General features: G+C 47.4%; 1 protein-coding gene across 1 annotated transcript in view; it reads right to left on the bottom strand.

Annotated features, from left to right (window-relative positions):
* The window catches only part of LOC134949169 (zinc finger protein 614-like), a 58,483-nt gene extending 40,125 nt beyond the window's left edge, over positions 1-18,358 (bottom strand). The window contains exons 1-2 of the mRNA XM_063937591.1: positions 18,081-18,358; positions 12,090-12,199 (exon numbers count right to left, since the gene is read on the bottom strand). Of these exons, the coding sequence (XP_063793661.1) occupies positions 12,090-12,167 (78 nt within the window). The 5' untranslated portion in view covers positions 12,168-12,199; positions 18,081-18,358. The remainder of the gene's footprint in view (positions 1-12,089; positions 12,200-18,080) is intronic.
* Positions 18,359-20,981: the final 2,623 nt, after the last annotated feature.

The following is a 20,981-nucleotide window of genomic DNA, read 5'->3' as shown; positions in this document are numbered from 1 at the left end:
CCAAATAAAACCTCACCCTTGTAAGGCAAAACTTCCATATGTCTCTTTGAGTTGGCATCACCCATCCATTGGCAGGTCCACAGGGCTCGCCTAGCAGAAATCGCCATGGCGTTGGCTCTCGAACCTAGCAGCCCAACGTCTCTCTGAGCGTCTCTCATATATAGGACTGCGTCTTTAATGTGACTTAAGGTGAATAAAATGGTATCCCTATCTAGGGAAGAAAAAATCTACAAAGAAATATGAGTAGGCGCTGGTGTACTGACTATGAGACACTGATGATATCAATACTGACTGCAGCTTCACTTATTTGAGGTGCTGAGCCTCAAAAAACAAAAATTAATAAAAACCACAGAGAGAAGCGCTGTCACTAAAGTATTAATATGTTTTATTAAAAATAACCTTATTCATATATAAAAATTATGAGAAAGCCTAAACATCCTGTGACTTTAAAAAATCTTTTAGCAGCAACACATCAAAACATGTAACAATTTGTATTCCTCACTAAGGTCTCCTTTGGAACAATGTGTCAATCTACCCTTTATATAATGTATGGTAACTCTTGTGATTAACAGGAATTCCTTAGAATAAGCTCCATGCGTGGGCTGATTGAAACACTTGAAACCATATATTGGTAGAGGGTTTAAAAGTTCATCCGTGATGTATATAGGGATTATTCACATTGATGTCATCCGCTCCATTATTTGTGAAATCCCTATTTAGCTCTTATTTCTCAATAATGCCGTCCAGAATTGACCAGCTTTTCTTATGAAGCTTATAATAGCACAATAACAGATTAAGCATGTGACGCTATTTTGGAGCCTGTTATTATACTTAACCCAATTTATGCAATGGGCAACAATTGTGTTATGTCCGTAGGGCGCCGGCTGCCCGCTCTGGGACACTGCATTAGAATGTGCAGGGCTTGTGGGAAATAATAGATATAACGCTCACAGTCTCATTCAGAACGGCATGAAAATTCAAAGGCTATAATGCTCTCTCACCACTTTCCATCAAGCTTCACCTGGAGCACACTGCTAGCTGTCATAAGCTGAACCTCAAGGTGCATACACACGGAGCGATATAGCAGAGCGATTTTGACTATATAGTCAAAATCGCTCAGAAAGTAAGTGCATATCGCTCCGTGTGTACACAGGCAGCGATAGCGATGCGCGTCCCCGCCAGGTCGCTATCGCTGGTAAAAATAGACTGTGCAAGCAAGTCAATTTAGACTATGTCGCTGTAAAAGTTAGTTAAAATCGCTCATATTTTGTTTGCACAAGCGATTTTTCCCAGCGATAGCGATCTCATTAAGCAAAGCCACTCCCCGCCGCCCATTTAGTTACCTCAGTCACAGTGCGCGGAGACGAGGGAAGAGCCAGCAGCACAGCAGCGTTCCGGAGCTCCAGACACTCCTAAATACGTTAAGTATGAACACGGCTCCAGTCTGTCCGGGAGGTGGGGAGAGGGGGAAGATGCTGCTCTGTAGTGTCAGCACCGGGGGGGTCCCTGTAGCCGGGCGGGCGGCGCACATTTTAGTATCAGGTCCGTGGGGGAAAGATGGCCCGGGTGCGTCCCTGTAGCCGGGCGGAGGGCACACATTAGTGTCAGGTCCGTGGGGGAAAGATGGCTGCACAGTGGGAGATGGCGCCGGGTGCGTCCCTGTAGCCGGGCGGGCGGCACACATTAGTATCAGGTCCGTGGCTGCACAGTGAGGGGGTGCCAGTCACGTCTGCTGGGAGCCGCTGCGTGTGGGGGGAATATTTTAGACAGCATGTGCAGAGCTGTTGTTTAAAGTGTGTGTGTGTGTGTGTGTGTGTGTGTGTGTGTGTGTGTGTGTGTGTGTGTGTGGGAAGAACTGGCTGGGTATGAAGTGCTGGCTGTCGTAATGTGTACAATGGGTGCGCTGTCTGCCGTAATGTGTAAAAAGGGGACGCTGTCTGGCGTAATGTGTAAAATGGGTGCGCTGTCTGCCATAATGTGTAAAATGGGTGCGCTGTTTGCCGTAATGTGTAAAAAGGGTGCGCTGTTTGCCGTAATGTGTAAAATGGGTGCGCTGTCTGCCGTAATGTGTAAAATGGGTGCACTGTCTGCCGTAATGTGTAAAATGGATGCGCTGTTTGCCGTAATGTGTAAAAAGGGGACGCTGTCTGCCGTAATGTGTAAAAAGGGGATGCTTTTTTTTTTTTACAGGTACTCCTATTGGATTCTACTGGACAAGGGGACGTGATTGGCGGCGTGGGGTGTAGGTAAGTATGTGTGAGTGTGTAAGTGTGTTTAAATAAAGTTTTACTTTCACGGTGTGTGCGTTGTGTTTTAATTTGGGTATTTCTTTTGTTGTGGAACTACAGGAACCAGCGGGTCCGTTATTTCCCCGCATGCTGGTACTTGTGGTTTTCCAAGTACCAGCATGCGGGGGAGGCTTGCTGGGACTTGTAGTTCCACAGCAAAAGACAATATTCTTTTTATGTCATTTTCAAAGGCTATCAGCCTCCCATCCACCGCCCACGGATGGGGGGGGACAGCCTCGGGCTTCACCCCTGACCCTTGGGTGGCTGGAGGGGGGGATCCCTTGATTTAAGGGGTCCTCACTCCTCCAGTGTACCCCGGCCAGGGGTGACTAGTTGGGGGGGTAATGACACGGCCGCAGGGACCAATATAAAAGTGTCCCCCGGCTGTGGCATTATCTCCCTGGCTAGTGGAGCCCGGTGCTGGTTTTAAAAATACGGGGGACCCCTATGTCTTTTGTCCCCCGTATTTTTTAAACCAGGACCGGACGCAGAGCCCGGTGCTGGTTGTCTAAATATGGGGGAACCCTACTCATTTTGTCCTCTGTATTTTAACAACCAGGACTGGCTCAAAGAGCCCGAGGCTGGTTTTACATAGGAGGGGGGACCCCACGCAATTTTTTTTTTTTACTTTTAGCTATTTAAATACCAGCCACCCTGTAAAATCATCCTATATATGACACTCCCCCACTCATCCCCTTATTTAAATGAGATAGTCAAAATCTCCCATAGCCAAAATCTCCCATAGCCAAAATCTCTTGCATAGTTAGACAAAATCTCTGGTAAAGTTAGTCAAAATCTCCTACTGCCAGTTCAAGGGAAATCTCTCAGTCAAAATCTCTCATAGTCAAAATCTCTCCGTGTGTATGCACCTTTAGTGAGGAATACAAATTGTTACATGTTTTGATGTGTTGCTGCTAAAAGATTTTTTAAAGTCACAGGATGTTTAGGCTTTCTCATAATTTTTATATATGAATAAGGTTATTTTTAATAAAACATATTAATACTTTAGTGACAGCGCTTCTCTCTGTGGTTTTTCCCTATCTAGGGTACCAATGTCAGCTGACAAGGTATCTGTCCACGCTGCTACAGCGCTACAAACCCAAGCCGACGCTATTGCCGGTCTGAGCAAGGCACCCGTATGTGTATAAATTGATTTTAAGGTAGTCTCCTGTCTGCGATCAGCAGTATCCTTGAGGGCCGCCGTGTCTGGAGACGGTAGCGCCACCTTTTTGGATAAGCGCGTTAAAGCATTGTCCACCCTGGGTGAGGATTCCCACCGTAACCTGCCCTGTGCCGGGAAAGGATACGCCATAAGAATTCTCTTGGGAATCTGCAGTTTCTTCTCTGGAGTTTCCCAAGCTTTTTCAAATAACTCATTCAGCTCATGAGATGGGGAAAGGTTACCTCAGGTTTCTTTTCCTTAAACATGCATACCCTCGTGTCAGGGACAGAGGGGTCATCCGTGATATGCAAAACATCTTTTATCGCAATAATCATATAATGAATACTTTTGGCCACCCTTGGGTGTAACCTCGCCTCATCGTAGTCGACACTGGAGTCAGAATCCGTGTCGGTATCAGTGTCTGCTACTTGGGACAGTGGACGTTTCTGAGACCCTGAAGGGCCCTGTGACACAGTCAAAGCCATGGTTTGACTCCCTGTTCTATCCCTGGACTCTGCTTTGCCCAATATCTTATGTAATAAAGAGACATTTGCATTTAAAACATTCCACATATCCAACCAATCAGGTGTCGGCATTGCCGACGGAGACACCACAATCATCTGCTCCACCTCCTCCTTAGATGAGCCTTCCGCTTCAGACATGCCGACACACACGTACCGACACCCCCACACACACAGGGATATATCTATATGGAGAGAGTCCCCCAATAAGGCCCTTTGGAGAGACAGAGAGAGAGTATGCCAGCACACACCCAGCGCCACCGGACACCGGAATAAAATCCCAGTAGTACAGCGCTTTTATATAATAAGAATTTACTCACCGGTAATTCTATTTCTCGTAGTCTGTAGTGGATGCTGGGACTCCGTAAGGACCATGGGGAATAGCGGCTCCGCAGGAGACTGGGCACAACTAAAAGAAAGCTTTTGGTCTAACTGGTGTGCACTGGCTCCTCCCTCTATGACCCTCCTCCAGACTTCAGTTAGGATACTGTGCCCGGAAGAGCTGACACAATAAGGAAGGATTTTGAATCCCGGGTAAGACTCATACCAGCCACACCAATCACACCGTATAACTCGTGATACAATACCCAGTTAACAGTATGACAACAACTGAGCCTCTCAACAGATGGCTCAACAATAACCCTTTAGTTAAACAATAACTATATACAAGTATTGTAGACAATCCGCACTTGGGATGGGCACCCAGCATCAACTACGGACTACGAGAAATAGAATTACCGGTGAGTAAATTCTTATTTTCTCTGACGTCCTAAGTGGATGCTGGGACTCCGTAAGGACCATGGGGATTATACCAAAGCTCCCAAACGGGCGGGAGAGTGCGGATGACTCTGCAGCACCGAATGGGCAAACTCTAGGTCCTCCTCAGCCAGGGTGTCAAACTTGTAGAATTTAGCAAACGTGTTTGACCCCGACCAAGTAGCTGCTCGGCAAAGTTGAAGAGCCGAGACCCCTCGGGCAGCCGCCCAAGAAGAGCCCACCTTCCTCGTAGAATGGGCTTTTACCGATTTAGGATGCGGCAGTCCAGCCGCAGAATGTGCAAGCTGAATCGTACTACAGATCCAGCGAGCAATAGTCTGCTTTGAAGCAGGTGCACCCAACTTGTGGGGCGCATACAGGATAAATAGCGAGTCAGTCTTTCTGACTCCAGCTGTCCTGGAAACATAAATTTTCAGGGCCCTGACTACGTCCAACAACTTGGAAGCCTCCAAGTCTTTAGTAGCCGCAGGCACCACGATAGGTTGGTTCAGATGAAAGGCTGATACCACCTTAGGGAGAAATTAGGGACGAGTCCTCAATTCTGCCCTATCCATATGGAAAATCAGATAAGGGCTTTTACATGACAAAGCCGCCAATTCTGATACACGCCTGGCCGAAGCCAAGGCCAACAACATGACCACTTTCCATGTGAGATACTTCAATTCCACGGGTTTAAGTGGCTCAAACCAATGTGACTTTAGGAAATCCAACACCACGTTGAGATCCCAAGTTGCCACTGGAGGCACAAAAGGGGGCTGAATATGCAGCACTCCCTTAACAAACGTCTGAACTTCAGGTAGTGAAGCCAGTTCTCTCTGGAAGAAAATCGATAGAGCCGAAATCTGGACCTTAATGGAACCCAATTTTAGGCCCATAGTCACCCCTGACTGTAGGAAGTGCAGAAAACGGCCCAGCTGAAATTCCTCCGTTGGGGCCTTCCTGGCCTCACACCACGCAACATATTTTCGCCATATGCGGTGATAATGGTTTGCGGTTACTTCTTTCCTAGCTTTAATCAGCGTAGGAATGACTTCCTCCGGAATGCCCTTTTCCTTCAGGATCCGGTGTTCAACCGCCATGCCGTCAAACGCAGCCGCGGTAAGTCTTGGAACAGACAGGGCCCCTGCTGCAGCAGGTCCTGTCTGAGCGGCAGAGGCCATGGGTCCTCTGAGATCATTTCTTGAAGTTCCGGGTACCAAGCTCTTCTTGGCCAATCCGGAACAATGAGTATAGTTCTTACTCCTCTTCTCCTTATTATCCTCAGTACCTTTGGTATGAGAGGAAGAGGAGGGAACACATAAACCGACCGGTACACCCACGGTGTCACTAGAGCGTCCACAGCTATCGCCTGCGGGTCTCTTGACCTGGCGCAATATCTTTCTAGCTTTTTGTTTAGGCGCGACGCCATCATGTCCACCTGTGGCCTTTCCCAACGGTTTACAATCAGTTGGAAGACTTCTGGATGATGTCCCCACTCTCCCGGGTGGAGGTCGTGCCTGCTGAGGAAGTCTGCTTCCCAGTTGTCCACTCCCGGAATGAACACTGCTGACAGTGCTAACACGTGATTTTCCGCCCATCGGAGAATCCTTGTGGCTTCTGCCATCGCTGTCCTGCTTCTCGTGCCGCCCTGACGGTTTACATGGGCGACTGCCGTGATGTTGTCTGACTGGATCAGTACCGGCTGGTTTTGAAGCAGGGGTTTTGCCTGACTTAGGGCATTGAAAATGGCCCTCAGTTCCAGAATATTTATGTGTAGGGAAGTCTCCTGACTTGACCATAGTCCTTGGAAGTTTCTTCCCTGTGTGACTGCCCCCCAGCCTCGAAGGCTGGCATCCGTGGTCACCAGGACCCATTCCTGTATGCCGAATCTGCGGCCCTCTTGAAGATGAGCACTTTGCAGCCACCACAGCAGAGACACCCTGGTCCTTGGAGACAGGGTTATCAGTTATCTGAAGATGCGATCCGGACCACTTGTCCAACAGGTCCCACTGAAAGGTTCTTGCATGGAACCTGCCGAATGGAATTGCTTCGTAGGAAGCTACCATCTTTCCCAGGATCCGCGTGCAGTGATGCACCGACACCTGTTTTGGTTTTAGGAGGCCTCTGACTAGAGATGACAGCTCCTTGGCCTTCTCCTCTGGGAGAAACACTTTTTTCTGTTCTGTGTCCAGAACCATCCCCAGGAACAGTAGACGTGTCGTAGGGACCAGCTGTGACTTTGGAATATTTAGAATCCAGCCGTGCTGTTGTAGCACCTCCCGAGATAGTGCTACCCCGACTAACAACTGCTCCCTGGACCTCGCCTTAATCAGGAGATTGTCCAAGTACGGGATAATTAAAACTCCCTTCTTTCGAAGGAGTATCATCATTTCGGCCATTACCTTGGTAAAGACCCTCGGAGCCGTGGATAGACCAAACGGCAACGTCTGGAATTGGTAATGACAATCCTGTACCACAAATCTGAGGTACTCCTGGTGAGGATGGTAAATGGGGACATGCAGGTAAGCATTCTTGATGTCCAGTGATACCATGTAATCCCCCTCGTCCAGGCTTGCAATAACCGCCCTGAGCGATTCCATCTTGAACTTGAATTTTTTTATATATGTGTTCAAGGATTTCAAATTTAAAATGGGTCTCACCGAACCGTCCGGTTTCGGTACCACAAACATTGTGGAATAGTAACCCCGTCCTTGTTGAAGTAGGGGCACCTTGACTATCATCTGCTGGGAATACAGCTTGTGAATTTCCTCTAGCACTGCCTCCCTGCCTGAGGGAGTTGTTGGCAAGGCAGATTTGAAAAAACGGCGGGGGGGAGACGTCTCGAATTCCAACTTGTACCCCTGAGATACTACTTGAAAGATCCAGGGATCCACCCGTGAGCGAGCCCACTGATTGCTGAAATTTTTGAGACGGGCCCCCACCGTACCTGGCTCCGCCTGTGGAGCCCCAGCGTCATGCGGTGGACTTAGAGGAAGCGGGGTGAGAACTTTTGCTCCTGGGAACTGGCTGTATGCTGCAGCTTTTTCCCTCTACCTCTGCCTCTGGGCAGAAAGGACGCCCCTTTAACCCGCTTGCCCTTATGGGGCCGAAAGGACTGTACCTGATAATACGGTGCTTTCTTTGGCTGTGAGGGAACATGGGGTAAAAATGCAGACTTCCCAGCTGTTGCTGTGGAAACTAGGTCCGAGAGACCATCCTCGAACAACTCCTCACCTTTATAAGGCAAAACTTCCATGTGCCTTTTAGAGTCTGCATCACCTGTCCACTGCCGAGTCCATAACCCTCTCCTGGCAGAAATGGACATTGCACTTATTTTAGATGCCAGCCGGCAAATATCCCTCTGTGCATCTCACATGTATAAGACTGCGTCTTTAATATGCTCTACGGTTAGCAATATAGTGTCCCTGTCTAGGGTATCAATATTTTCCGACAGGGAATCTGACCACGCAGCTGCAGCACTGCACATCCATGCTGAAGCAATAGCTGGTCTCAGTATAATACCTGTGTGTGTATATACAGACTTCAGAATAGCCTGCTGCTTTCTATCAGCAGGTTCCTTTAGGGCGGCCGTATCCGGAGACGGTAGTGCCACCTTCTTTGACAAGCGTGTGAGCGCTTTATCCACCCTAGGGGATGTTTCCCAACGTGACCTATCCTCTGGCGGGAAAGGGTACATCATTAGTAACCTTTTAGAAATTACTAGTTTCTTATCGGGGGAAGCCCACGCTTCTTCACACACTTCATTTAACTCCTCAGATGGAGGAAAAACTACTGGTAGTTTTTTCTCTCCAAACATAATACCCTTTTTTGTGGTACCTGGGGTAACATCAGAAATGTGCAACACATTTTTCATAGCCTCAATCATGTAACGTGTGGCCCTATTGGAAGTTACATTAGTCTCATTGTCGTCGACACTGGAGTCAGTATCCGTGTCGACATCTGTGTCTGCCATCTGAGGTAGCGGGCGTTTTAGAGCCCCTGATGGCTTTTGAGACGCCTGGGCAGGCACAGGCTGAGAAGCCGGCTGTCCCATATTTGGTATGTCGTCAAACCTTTTATGTAAGGAGTCGACACTGTCACGTAATTCCTTCCACATAACCATCCACTCAGGTGTCGGCCCCGCAGGGGGTGACATCACATTTATAGGCATCTGCTCCGCCTCCACATAAGCCTCCTCATCAAACATGTCGACACAGCCGTACCGACACACCGCACACACACAGGAATGCTCTGACAGAGGACAGGACCCACACAAAGCCCTTTGGGGAGACAGAGAGAGTATGCCAGCACACACCAGAGCGCTATAATAATACAGGGATTAACTGAATTATTTCCCCTTATAGCTGCTATATAAATTATACTGCGCCTAAATTTAGTGCCCCCCCTCTCTTTTTTACCCTTTGTAGCTTGATACTGCAGGGGAGAGCCTGGGAGCAATCCTTCCAGCGGAGCTGTGAGGGAGAAATGGCGCCAGTGTGCTGAGGGAGTTAGCCCCGCCCCTTTGTCGGCGGACTTCTCCCGCTTTTTTCAGGAATTCTGGCAGGGGTAATTTATCACATATATAGCCTCTGGGACTATATATTGTGATGATTTGCCAGCGAAGGTGTTTATATTGCTGCTCAGGGCGCCCCCCCCCCCAGCGCCCTGCACCCATCAGTGACCGGAGTGTGAGGTGTGCATGAGGAGCAATGGCGCACAGCTGCAGTGCTGTGCGCTACCTTGTTGAAGACCGAGGTCTTCTGCCGCCGATTTTCCGGACCACTTCTTGCTTCTGGCTCTGTAAGGGGGACGGCGGCGCGGCTCCGAGACCGAACGATCGAGGTCGGGTCCTGTGTTCGATCCCTCTGGAGCTAATGGTGTCCAGTAGCCTAAGAAGCCCAAACTATCTCCAGTCAGGTAGGTTCGCTTCTTCTCCCCTTAGTCCCTCGTAGCAGTGAGTCTGTTGCCAGCAGATCTCACTGAAAATAAAAAACCTAAAATATACTTTCTCTTCTAGGAGCTCAGGAGAGCCCCTAGTGTGCATCCAGCTCAGCCGGGCACAAGATTCTAACTGAAGTCTGGAGGAGGGTCATAGAGGGAGGAGCCAGTGCACACCAGTTAGACCAAAAGCTTTCTTTTAGTTGTGCCCAGTCTCCTGCGGAGCCGCTATTCCCCATGGTCCTTACGGAGTCCCAGCATCCACTTAGGACGTCAGAGAAAAATATATATAATTTCACTCACTGCGCCAATTAAATGTGCCCCCCCCCCCTCTTTTTTGCACTCTGTAACCGTGTTCAGCAGGGGAGAGTCCGGGGAGCCAGCTTCTCTGCAGTGTGCTGTGGAGAAAATGGCGCTGGTTAGTGCTGGAGGATCAAGCTCCGCCCCTTCAGCGGCGGGCTTCGTTCCCGCTCAAATCAATTATACTGGCGGGGTTTTTTTTAATATACGGCCTCCGCCGTATCTAATCTCTATGCCAGTGTCCCTTGAGGTTAATCTTACTGCCCAGGGCGCCCCCCCCATCCCCCCCTGCGCCCTGCACCCTTACAGTGCCCGCTGTGTGTGTATATGTGGGAGCAATGGCGTTACCTCAGTGAAGATCTGAAGTCTTCTGCCGCCTTTGAAGTCTTCTTTCTTCTTAATACTCACCCGGCTTCAATCTTCCGGCTCTGTGAGGAGGACGGCGGCGCGGCTCCGGGACGAACGGCGAGGGTGAGACCTGCGTTCCGACCCTCTGGAGTTAATGGTGTCCAGTAGCCTAAGAACCAGAGCCTATCATTTAAGTAGGTCTGCTTCTCTCCCCTCAGTCCCACGATGCAGGGAGCCTGTTGCCAGCAGCGTTCCCTGAAAATAAAAAAACTAACAAAAGTCTTTTTCAGAGAAACTCAGGAGAGCTCCCCTGCAGTGCACCCAGTCTCCTCTGGGCACAGGATCTAACTGAGGTCTGGAGGAGGGGCATAGAGGGAGGAGCCAGTGCACACCCATTCTAAAGTCTTTAGAGTGCCCATGTCTCCTGCGGAGCCCGTCTATACCCCATGGTCCTTACGGAGTCCCCAGCATCCTCTAGGACGTAAGAGAAATAAACAACGAGGTTTGTTTGTGATACTATATTGAGTATAGATGCGCCAGTTGCTCACCACTGCATCATTCGTTAGCTGTTTGATGGTTCCTCTGTGCAGATACTTTGACTGACGTGCATACATGCAAGAGTAAAAATAACTTCACAGTACTGTATGTTATCATCTTTCTACAAGCCCTTCATTCATTTCAATATATAGTTAACAGTTAACATATTGCTTGTAAAATAGACCCCTACTGTGTATGGGTTGGGGCTGTGAGAGCGGCAGCATACCGACCCCGGGATCCCGATCACAGAGTGCCGACGGGCTCGGAGGTTCGCCACAGAATCTATTCACACTCTATGGGTGTCTTGGACACCCACGAGTGGGAATAGCCCGTTAGTCGGCATGCCGACTGTCCGGCGTTTGATCGCTCGGGATCCCGGCGGCGGCATGGTGACCGCTGGGATCTCTAGCGGCGGTCACATGACCGCATCCCCTGTGTATATATAACAATTCTCTATCATGTAAGGTCTGTCCAATCTCTAACATGCATAAGTAGTGGCAGCCGGCTCCCGCTGCTAGGGAAAAGGGACAGACCCTAGTCTAGCAGGAGAGAAGGAGGACCAGGGTAGGCATGGACATCAGAAATCGATGGTTAGCAACCATCAAAGTTCCCAATCCGATGGAATTACTTTTTATATCGAATAGCTGATTTGCAATGGTTGCCAGCGATTTGATGCATCAATAAAACTGCTAAAGTGGGCTACTTCCGATGCCTGTTTGAATTCAGCTTCAGACGCCAGAAAGTGGTGTCTGCAGCTCAGTTTATTTGCGCATGCACGAAGCTCCGGCTAGTTCTGCTTCTGTGCACAGTATACCCATCAATGATTATACCATGGTATGGTCATGATGTGATGGTTAGTTGCCATTCAATCACATTATTTAACGTTGGAAATTCAGCAACCATTCAATGGCGGTCTTCCAATGTTCATCCCTAGACAGACCAGGGTCGTTGATAACATGGTAAGGGGAACAGAGGTGGTGGCTAGAGGGTGGAGCAGGACAGAGGAGAAAACTAATAGGGGGCCGGAACGGGACAGCAGCAGACAGAGAGTGGACAGAGTAGCAGGAGTAGGGAATAAAGAGGGTAGCAGAGCAGATAATAAGATGACCGATGTGCTGTAGACTTTAAACTCCAATAGGGCAGGGTCTGGTGATGTGATATTACAGGAAACTAAAGTCACTTGTCACATTTGTTACAATCTGATCCTGCAAATGAGACTGGAGTCTCCAGAATTCTCACCTCTCCTGTAAGCAAATAGATGATGCCCAGGGCATGATTAAGGATCCGCTCGGTCAGGTGCTTCTTTTGCTTTTTCATCTTGTTAGACTCAGAAACTGCAAGTATGAGACCTATAAGAAACAGTACATGTCAATATATAGAGACGTGTAAGTGCAGCAGTGAAGAACACGTTCTTGTATTAGCAATAGATAAATATATAGAGAATATAATAATGTGTTTTTTTTATGTAAAAGGCAAGTCCATGTGCCTAAATTAAAGCAGCAATTCAATAAAGAGGTGGGGGTTTATTTCTGTTTGTCTGTTTGTTTTTTCAACATCACTTTATAAGACGCTTGATAATTAACCTTTTCTGGTTACACAAGATGGCCGGTCTGTTCATGCTGCTGGGGCCAGGAAATCTGCATGGCAAGACTCAGACCCTGACCTCTGCACACCCTCAAACAACCTCTTTTTAGTAGAACACTGCCCGCCGCCACCCTCTGCCCATCCCCAAACAACTGTTGCCAGTCAATCAGGCTGCGGATTGCAGGCCCTGCGTGCGATCATGCAGAACTCATTTTGTACAACACAGAGCGGGGTCTTGCACAAGCACAGTCCCACAAACATTGGAGATGTACGTAAACCACCGGGTTTACGCAGGGCCGGATTAAGGGCCACGTGGGCCTGGAGCTGAAAATTTTTAAGGGCCTATACTGAGAACGGAAGGAGTTGTGACCAGTGCTGTGTGGGTGTGGCCAGAGCCATGTGGGCGTGTACACCCTATATACACTATGAGCACCAATGTCTCCCTAAATCCATAAATATGGAAACATTGCATAATTTTGTGAGAAAATTACAAAAACTATTTTAATACTTATGATTTATTGTTTGGCCAGCCGTGCAGCTGCTGCCAGCATGATGGGCCTATTTTTATGTGGAGGCCTGGAGCTGGAGCTCCATTTTCCCTATTGTTAATCTGGCCCTGGGTTTACGTACATCTCTGAATTAGGCAAAAAATACATCATGGCATGATGAGAAACTTGGTGATAACACCATAAATGCGCAACGCTTTTTGGAAAGTGATTCTGTTCCCTTTCTTCAGACATTTAAATGAGGACAAACTTTTCCGTGGCTATTTCCAGCTACTGCACTCTCCGCTCATGTCTCCAGGGATAGATTAATCTCAAAGGACAAATAGTAACATTCGCGGAATGATGCGGTAGCGTTGTGACTGAGTTTTGCATTGATGTCACAACGCAACTGTGTCATTTTGTGAAACTCTTCCTCCCGAGCGGAGTACTATGTGCAAGAGGAGGGGGAGTAGGATAGCAGTGCTGGCGGGCTGGCACCTGCCAGTGGATGTACACCCTTAGCAACGAACATTACCCTTGGCAACGAGCATCGATCCCAGAGTATAAAACCCCCAGCGCATGAAACCCCTGGCAATAAGCATGACACCAAGCGCATGAAACCCCTGGCAACGAGCAGGTAATTTAAAAGTAATTAGACGCTTTACTGTAGGGCATAATGTATCACAGGCATAGCGGTGTATGGCATAATATGGTGCAGGGGGCATAATATAGTGTAAGAGGCATTACTGTGTGGGGCTTAATTTGGTGGAAGGATTTTTTTTCCTGTGGTGGCCGAGGTCTGTTGTTGCAGGGTCAAAAACTGGGATGTAAGGTAATCTTTTCCTGCAAAACTACATCCATTTCAGCGATGCCAAGCCCCCTCTTAGGGAGCGCGCACGCAAAATAGGGTTTTTTATGTCTATGGGGGGGGGGGGGGGGGGCGCATATTTGAATGTCTATGATAGGGGGGACCGCATTTTTTTAATGCTCGCACTAGGAGCCAAATTGTCTAGAAACAGCCCTGTCCATGATTCAGCATAGATGGTTAAATCCAAATAATTTTGGTACTAAATAAATCACCGGTTCTCAAGCCACTTGGCCCATCTAGTCTACCTTAAGCAGATGTACAGTACATGGACACACTAGGGTAAGTTTTTTTTTGTCCGGAGCCAATTAACCTACAAGTATATTTTGGGATTGTAGGAGGAAACCAGAGTACCTAGAGGAAACCCACGCCACACAGTTAGGGCCATTGTGGGAATCAAACTGTGGACCTCAGTGCTGTGCGGCAGTAATGTTAACCATTACACCATCCGTACTCGTATTTGTGTGAACTGTGTAGAGGGGGTTGTAAACAGGTAGAATAATGTTGGGATGTTAAGGTTTGTATTCTAGAACAGTCTTGTTGAGTTCCACAGAGTGAGTGCAGTCCAAGAAAATGGGAGCAGGTAATGACTGTAGATGAGGGACACATATCTTGTGCAGAGCAGAGGGGTGAAAATGTACTTGAGACAAGTAAAGAGATGTATGTTGGTGTAGTTTTATTGATAGCCATTTTATATTGTTATCAGTAAAATACAGGCTTTTACCGATTCAAATAAAGAGCGGCAGACGAATGGGGCTATTCAGAGGTGGACGCAGACGTCCAAGAATCGCACATTTTCAGACATCTGCGCACGCGTAGCGGTCGCAGTGTGCGTGTGTGAGCTATCATGATGCGATCACATCCCGGAAGGACCAGGAAATGCAGGCCTGTCATGGACGTTTTCCGGGTGGCCCGATGATGTCGCCTGCGTTTCCTGTGATCGGAAACATGGCGGTGGTGCACCTGCATATGCAGCCAGGCAGGTGTCAATCTCTATTTGAGATTTCTGCAACGTGATCGCAGTTGAATTTGAGATTGCATAGCTGGGCAGCACCACACATGCTGGGCCACAGAATGCAATTTAGTGGTTGCAGTTTTTGCTATTTTAGCAAAAATATGCAACCATCTCTAAATAACCCATGAAGAACGCTTTGTGAATAAAATCAGAATAGGTACTGTGCTCAAAATACTTAACAGGGGGCATATATAATAGGGTCCGAGTTTGCTGGAGGTGCGGGATGCCGGACGATCTCTGGCGGGTTTTTTTTTTAAAAGTGGCAATCATTTACAAGGCATGGTTTTGCCTGGTAAATGATTGCCCCTTTAAATAAACATCAGCGATCGGCCTGCATCCGGCACCTCTGGCAATCTCAGACCCTATTATATATGCCCCTAGTGGTGAAAGTCTGGTTAGAATAAGACCGAAAGGAGGCTATATTATATAGGAGCTAAACGCTTCCTAATGGCAAAGCTTATACATTTAATGTTAGAGATGTAAGGCTCACACATTAAAGTTAATAATTGTTCCTTCTGGTCCCCAATAAGTTTAGACAGTTATTGTCTTGTAAGTGTAGGTTCTTCAGGAATTTAACATATGAGAAAAAGAGTACTGAGCATTTGGAATTGGACTGCAAATGCAATCCGCTATGCAAATTGGCTGTAAAAACCCGGCTTGCAGGACCGAATGTGCTCCTAATTCAATATACTCCATATTGTATTTTACTGGCACATCTGCTTGAAAGAACATGTTGAGAGAACAATGGCACATCTAATCAGATCATACTTGACAACTTTTTACAGGCCCCGAGTGAGAAGTCGGGGAGAGGAGGCCCTAGTGCCATCTCATGCGCCCCCATTTTCAATGCCACAAGACGTAAGACACTGGTAATAAAGTGATCCAACCTCTGCACCGCCCATTTCTTTGAGGAAGTGTGTAGAGCAGAAGGCTGGCCTATTTGCTCGGGAGAGCTTCCCAATTCACAATCCGGGAGAGAAGGCGGGTATGAATTAGATGTTTTTGGGATAATCCCACCTTCTCTAACAATTCTCCATGCAGCACATATATTATTCACAAACTGGATTTCTCCATTCTGCAGATATGCCAAGTGACAAAATTGTGCCGTATGACACGTTTTTAAATCAGTCTCATGATAGCAGGTCATCACCATTCTTGTTTGCTTTTTTCAATGGGTAAAGGGGAGGTTTGAGAAGGACCAGCCTATTGTCCGCATTATGGGCTTAATTCAGGTTTGTACACAAATGCATAGCAGCAGTGTTTCTCTAGGTTATGGACTTGCCAATAATCACAAGTGAAGCTGCCGCCCAGAAAATAAGACAGACGCCCACCAGAGCCATGGCTAAGCCATCCACAGTTGCATCCTCATATGCAGCACTGACACAATAACAAGGAACATCGACCCCTAGAGGTGACCTATGGTAATGCAGACAGGGCGCAGCAGTAGTGACGCTGGTGCCATGTTGCTCTACTTACATGGCAGATGTACGCCTCAAAACATGCCTGCGTTTTTGCTACCACTCCCACATTAACTTCCCCAAAAGGTCCCTTCCTGTCAATCAGTCTGCGTATAAAGACTATATATACAAGGTATATATACTTTGGTGTACACAGTGCGATCGCGGCACATGCGCAATCTACTAATAATTGCTCTTTTGCGAAAACATTGGCATTGCGTACAAACATGAATTAGGCTAACCGACCCCCCTAGTGCCTAACTCCCCTATAACCCCCATTCTACATATACTCTACTTTTATAATAAGCTAGGTCAGGGAAAGGGGGTAGGGAAGGAGCCATGGGTCAGTGTTGATGCTGCCACTGCTGCTAACAATCACACCTGGATAATCTGTGCCATGAAGGGGATGAATTAAATTAACAGAATGACACTATATTGTATAGTCTAATATCTCTTAATATGAAGCATATAGCTATATAACTGCATGTGGGGATATGGGCATACTGAATAGGGAAGGGATGTGAGGCTATACAGATATATCTGCTATTTACTAGCATGGGAGGCAAGATGGAGATATTGTACTTGTTGGTTCGGTATGTAATACCGGCGGTTGGGATGCCGGTGGTCACATGACCAACAGCGGCATCCCAAAACTGAAGATCCCAACACCAGACGGGGTAAGAATTTTAACCGTCCCCTACCCTAAACCTCCTGGGGGTGACAGCTACGGCTAGCCCTCGGAGGGTTTGGGTAATGACTAAAAAATCCGCCTAGTGCCTAACCCATCCACGGGCACTAATCTTAACCCCGATACTTACCATCAGGATGTCGGCTGTCGGTGCCGAATGCATCCCGTACTTGGTTATCTGAGAAATATCAATCACAGTCTAATGGGCCCTACACACTGGCAGATAAAACAGAACGATATGAACGTTCTCGTTCATAAATGAACGAGAACTCATTCATATTGTTCTGTGTGTAGGCGCCAACGATTAACGATGCGCGGCCCCGCGCTCGTTAATCGTTGGTGCCCCGTCGCTTATGCATGCAGGCCAATATGGACGAGATTGTCCATATTAGCATGCAGTGCTATGGAGCCGGGTGACGGGGGGAGTGAAGAAACTTCACTCCCCCCGTCACCTCCCCACCGCCGCCGGGTCGCCCGTCGGCCGTATCGGCCGTCGGGCAGCTCGGCGGCGGATCGGTATGTGTGTAGGGCCCATATTTCATTATATAAGTCTGTAATATTTTGCAGTAGGCTTTGGATGGTCCAATTATTTATCTATTACTTAGCAATAAACAAATAAGGCATTCATAAATGATGACTTCACAAAAATTATAACAATTTCCACACATAAATTATTACTATAAAATGCATCAAATAGGATAGATAGATAGATAGATAGATAGATAGATAGATAGATAGATAGATAGATAGATAGGTAGATAGTACAGGCATTTTTACATTTGCTAATGTTAGCATGCATGTCATACTGTATGTAACATTTCTTGACTCACTGAAATACAAGCTATATGTAAATGACAGCTTCTCTCGAAGATAAAACATTATTAAATGTAGTTAAGACCAGTAATATAAAAAGACAATTCTACAGTACACAGATTCCACATCCTTAGTAATGTGCATATATGAATGAAAGCAACTAGCTTATCTTTGCAAATATAAAACATTGCAATATTTTTTTTTCATGCAGAGTAGGAGATATGGAGTCACATTATGTAATATAACAGTGCACATGTTTGCACATACAAATACATATACTACACGCAGATAAAGCTCATCTAACAAAGCAGTTCAGCCCATACCTTGCAGTCAAATAGGATTTTAAGAGGAAGTGATGTTGAGTGTTATCAGTCTGAGGATTCTGGGATTTGCAGTAATGTAGCCAGATGAAAACAGAGACAGATACACCAGCAGGACTGCAATTCCCAGTGTTCTTCAAATGGGAGATCACACAGTGTGTGCCAGCCAATCACAGTCAGAGTATCAGGAACAGGCATCCAAAGAAACTTTGTGTTTTATTCTCCTTATATCCAAATGTATAGTAATCTGTTTCATCTCAAAAATACAGGGACATATTTATTATCTGTACAGTAAAGAGAAAATAACTTATTAAGGTAAATTGTGTTTCTCCTGCAGCTTTGGAATTACAGTATGTCATTACATGCTCTGCAAATGGCATCCTGAAACTTGTAGTTCCACAAATGCTAACACGGTAACCACTTTTTTATATGATGAACAGATTTCAAACTATCATGACTATGGGGGTTATTCAGGTCACATCGCTACTGCAATAACCCCCTTCCTGGCAGCAATGCGCACGTGCAGGTCCCGTCCTGCAAGTGCGCAACCAGCTAATGTAATCAGATCACATTGGCTGCAAACGCCTCTCGGGTTAACAGGCAGAGGCATTCGCGGGGGCGGCGACGGAGCACTGCGGGGGCGATGCGAGGAAAACGGATGGTACGGCTGCGTTTTTGGGGAGGCTGTGTGATGTCACACACAGCTACTCCAATGAGAAAAATGGCGACTAACCGCCTGCATACGCAGCCTAGCTGCGGCTGAAGGGGGTCGTCCACAGTTGCTGCGACCGCAATTAAATTGCGGTCGCAGCTGCTAGACAGGCCATTCTGCATGCTGGGCGGCCTTGCCCTGTAATGGGCGGCCCCCAGCATGCGAGAGAAAGATTTGCAGATTCTGTTTTTTTAGCAGAATCTGCAATCCATACTGAATAACTCCCTATATTTGTAAAATTAGTTCTCATTAAATGTTGCAATAAAAACATACTTTTAGTTGCATTTAGTATTTTATAACATTGCCTCCATTTAATTTAGAAAGTGACATTACCTTCTCATGGCATGAAGATGTCACTATTGCATACCTCGCACCCACGATCGCGAGCCACGCCCCCATTTTAGTCACTGAGGGGGCATGCCCAGCGCTCTGTGAGCCACTGGCATGCCCCCTCTCCCTTTGACTCCAGTGAATAGACGCTGTGCGCATGCGCACAGCGTCTATTCACAGCTGCTCTGCTAAGCAGGGCAGCGAGTGCATGAGCCTCCCAACTGCCACCCCCCCACCGCGGGACACTGCGGCCCGTGGGTGGGACAGCGGGACAGTCCCCAAAAAACGGGACTGTCCTACAAAAATCGGGACAGTTGGGAGGTATGCTATTGGTAATACTGTTTATAAGATGTTTTACTAAAAAACAAGGTTGGGGAAAAAACACGCTGTTTTTGGTTTAAACAAGTTTTTTTTTTAAACCAATTTTTTGGGGGGTATTAATGTTTTAATGGAAAAAAAATTAGATTTTACTCACCGGTAAATCTATTTCTCGTAGTCCGTAGTGGATGCTGGGGACTCCGTAAGGACTATGGGGAATAGACGGGCTCCGCAGGAGACTGGGCACACTATAAGAAAGATTTGGTACTACCTGGTGTGCACTGGCTCCTCCCTCTATGCCCCTCCTCCAGACCTCAGTTAAGGAAACTGTGCCCGGAAGAGCTGACATTACAAGGAAAGGATTTTGGAATCCAGGGTAAGACTCATACCAGCCACACCAATCACACCGTATAACTCGAGATAAACTTACCCAGTTAACAGTATGTACAACAAACAAGCATCACTCAACTGATGCCACATAACATAACCCTTTAGTAAGCAATAACTATATACACGTATTGCAGAAAGTCCGCACTTGGGACGGGCGCCCAGCATCCACTACGGACTACGAGAAATAGATTTACCGGTGAGTAAAATCTTATTTTCTCTAACGTCCTAGTGGATGCTGGGGACTCCGTAAGGACCATGGGGATTATACCAAAGCTCCCAAACGGGCGGGAGAGTGCGGATGACTCTGCAGCACCGAATGGGCAAACTCAAGGTCCTCCTCAGCCAGGGTATCAAACTTGTAGAACTTTGCAAATGTGTTTGAACCCGACCAAGTAGCAGCTCGGCAAAGCTGTAATGCCGAGACCCCTCGGGCAGCCGCCCAAGAAGAGCCCACCTTTCTTGTGGAATGGGCTTTCACTGATTTTGGATGCGGCAATCCAGCCGCAGAATGAGCCTGCTGAATCGTGCCACAGATCCAGCGAGCAATAGTTTGCTTTGAAGCAGGAGCACCCAGCTTGTTGGATGCATACAGGACAAACAGCGAGTCAGTCTTCCTGACTCCAGCCGTTCTGGTCACATAAATCTTCATAGCCCGGACTACGTCAAGCAATTTGGAATCCTCCAAGTCACCAGTAGCCGCAGGCAGCACAATAGGTTGGTTCAAATGAAAGGATGACACCACCATTGGCAGAAATTGCGGACGAGTCCGCAATTCTGCCTTGTCTATATGGAAAACCAGATAGGGGCTTTTACATGACAAAGCTGCCAATTCTGACACACGCCTAGCCGAAGCCAAGGCCAACAGCATGACCACTTTCCACGTGAGATACTTTAGCTCCACGGTCTCAAGTGGCTCACACCAGTGGGATTTCAGGAAACTCAACACCACGTTAAGATCCCAAGGTGCCACTGGTGGCACAAAAGGGGGCTGAATATGCAGCACTCCCTTAACAAACGTCTGAACCTCAGGCAGTGAAGCCAGTTCTTTTTGGAAGAAAATGGATAGGGCCGAAATCTGGACCTTTATGGACCCTAATTTCAGGCCCATAGTCACTCCTGACTGTAGGAAGTGCAGGAATCGACCCAGCTGGAAT

The sequence above is a fragment of the Pseudophryne corroboree genome, chromosome 8 (assembly GCF_028390025.1).
Source record: "Pseudophryne corroboree isolate aPseCor3 chromosome 8, aPseCor3.hap2, whole genome shotgun sequence".
NCBI classification, from domain to species: Eukaryota; Metazoa; Chordata; class Amphibia; order Anura; family Myobatrachidae; genus Pseudophryne; species Pseudophryne corroboree.
This window is presented reverse-complemented; position numbering and strand designations above follow the sequence as displayed.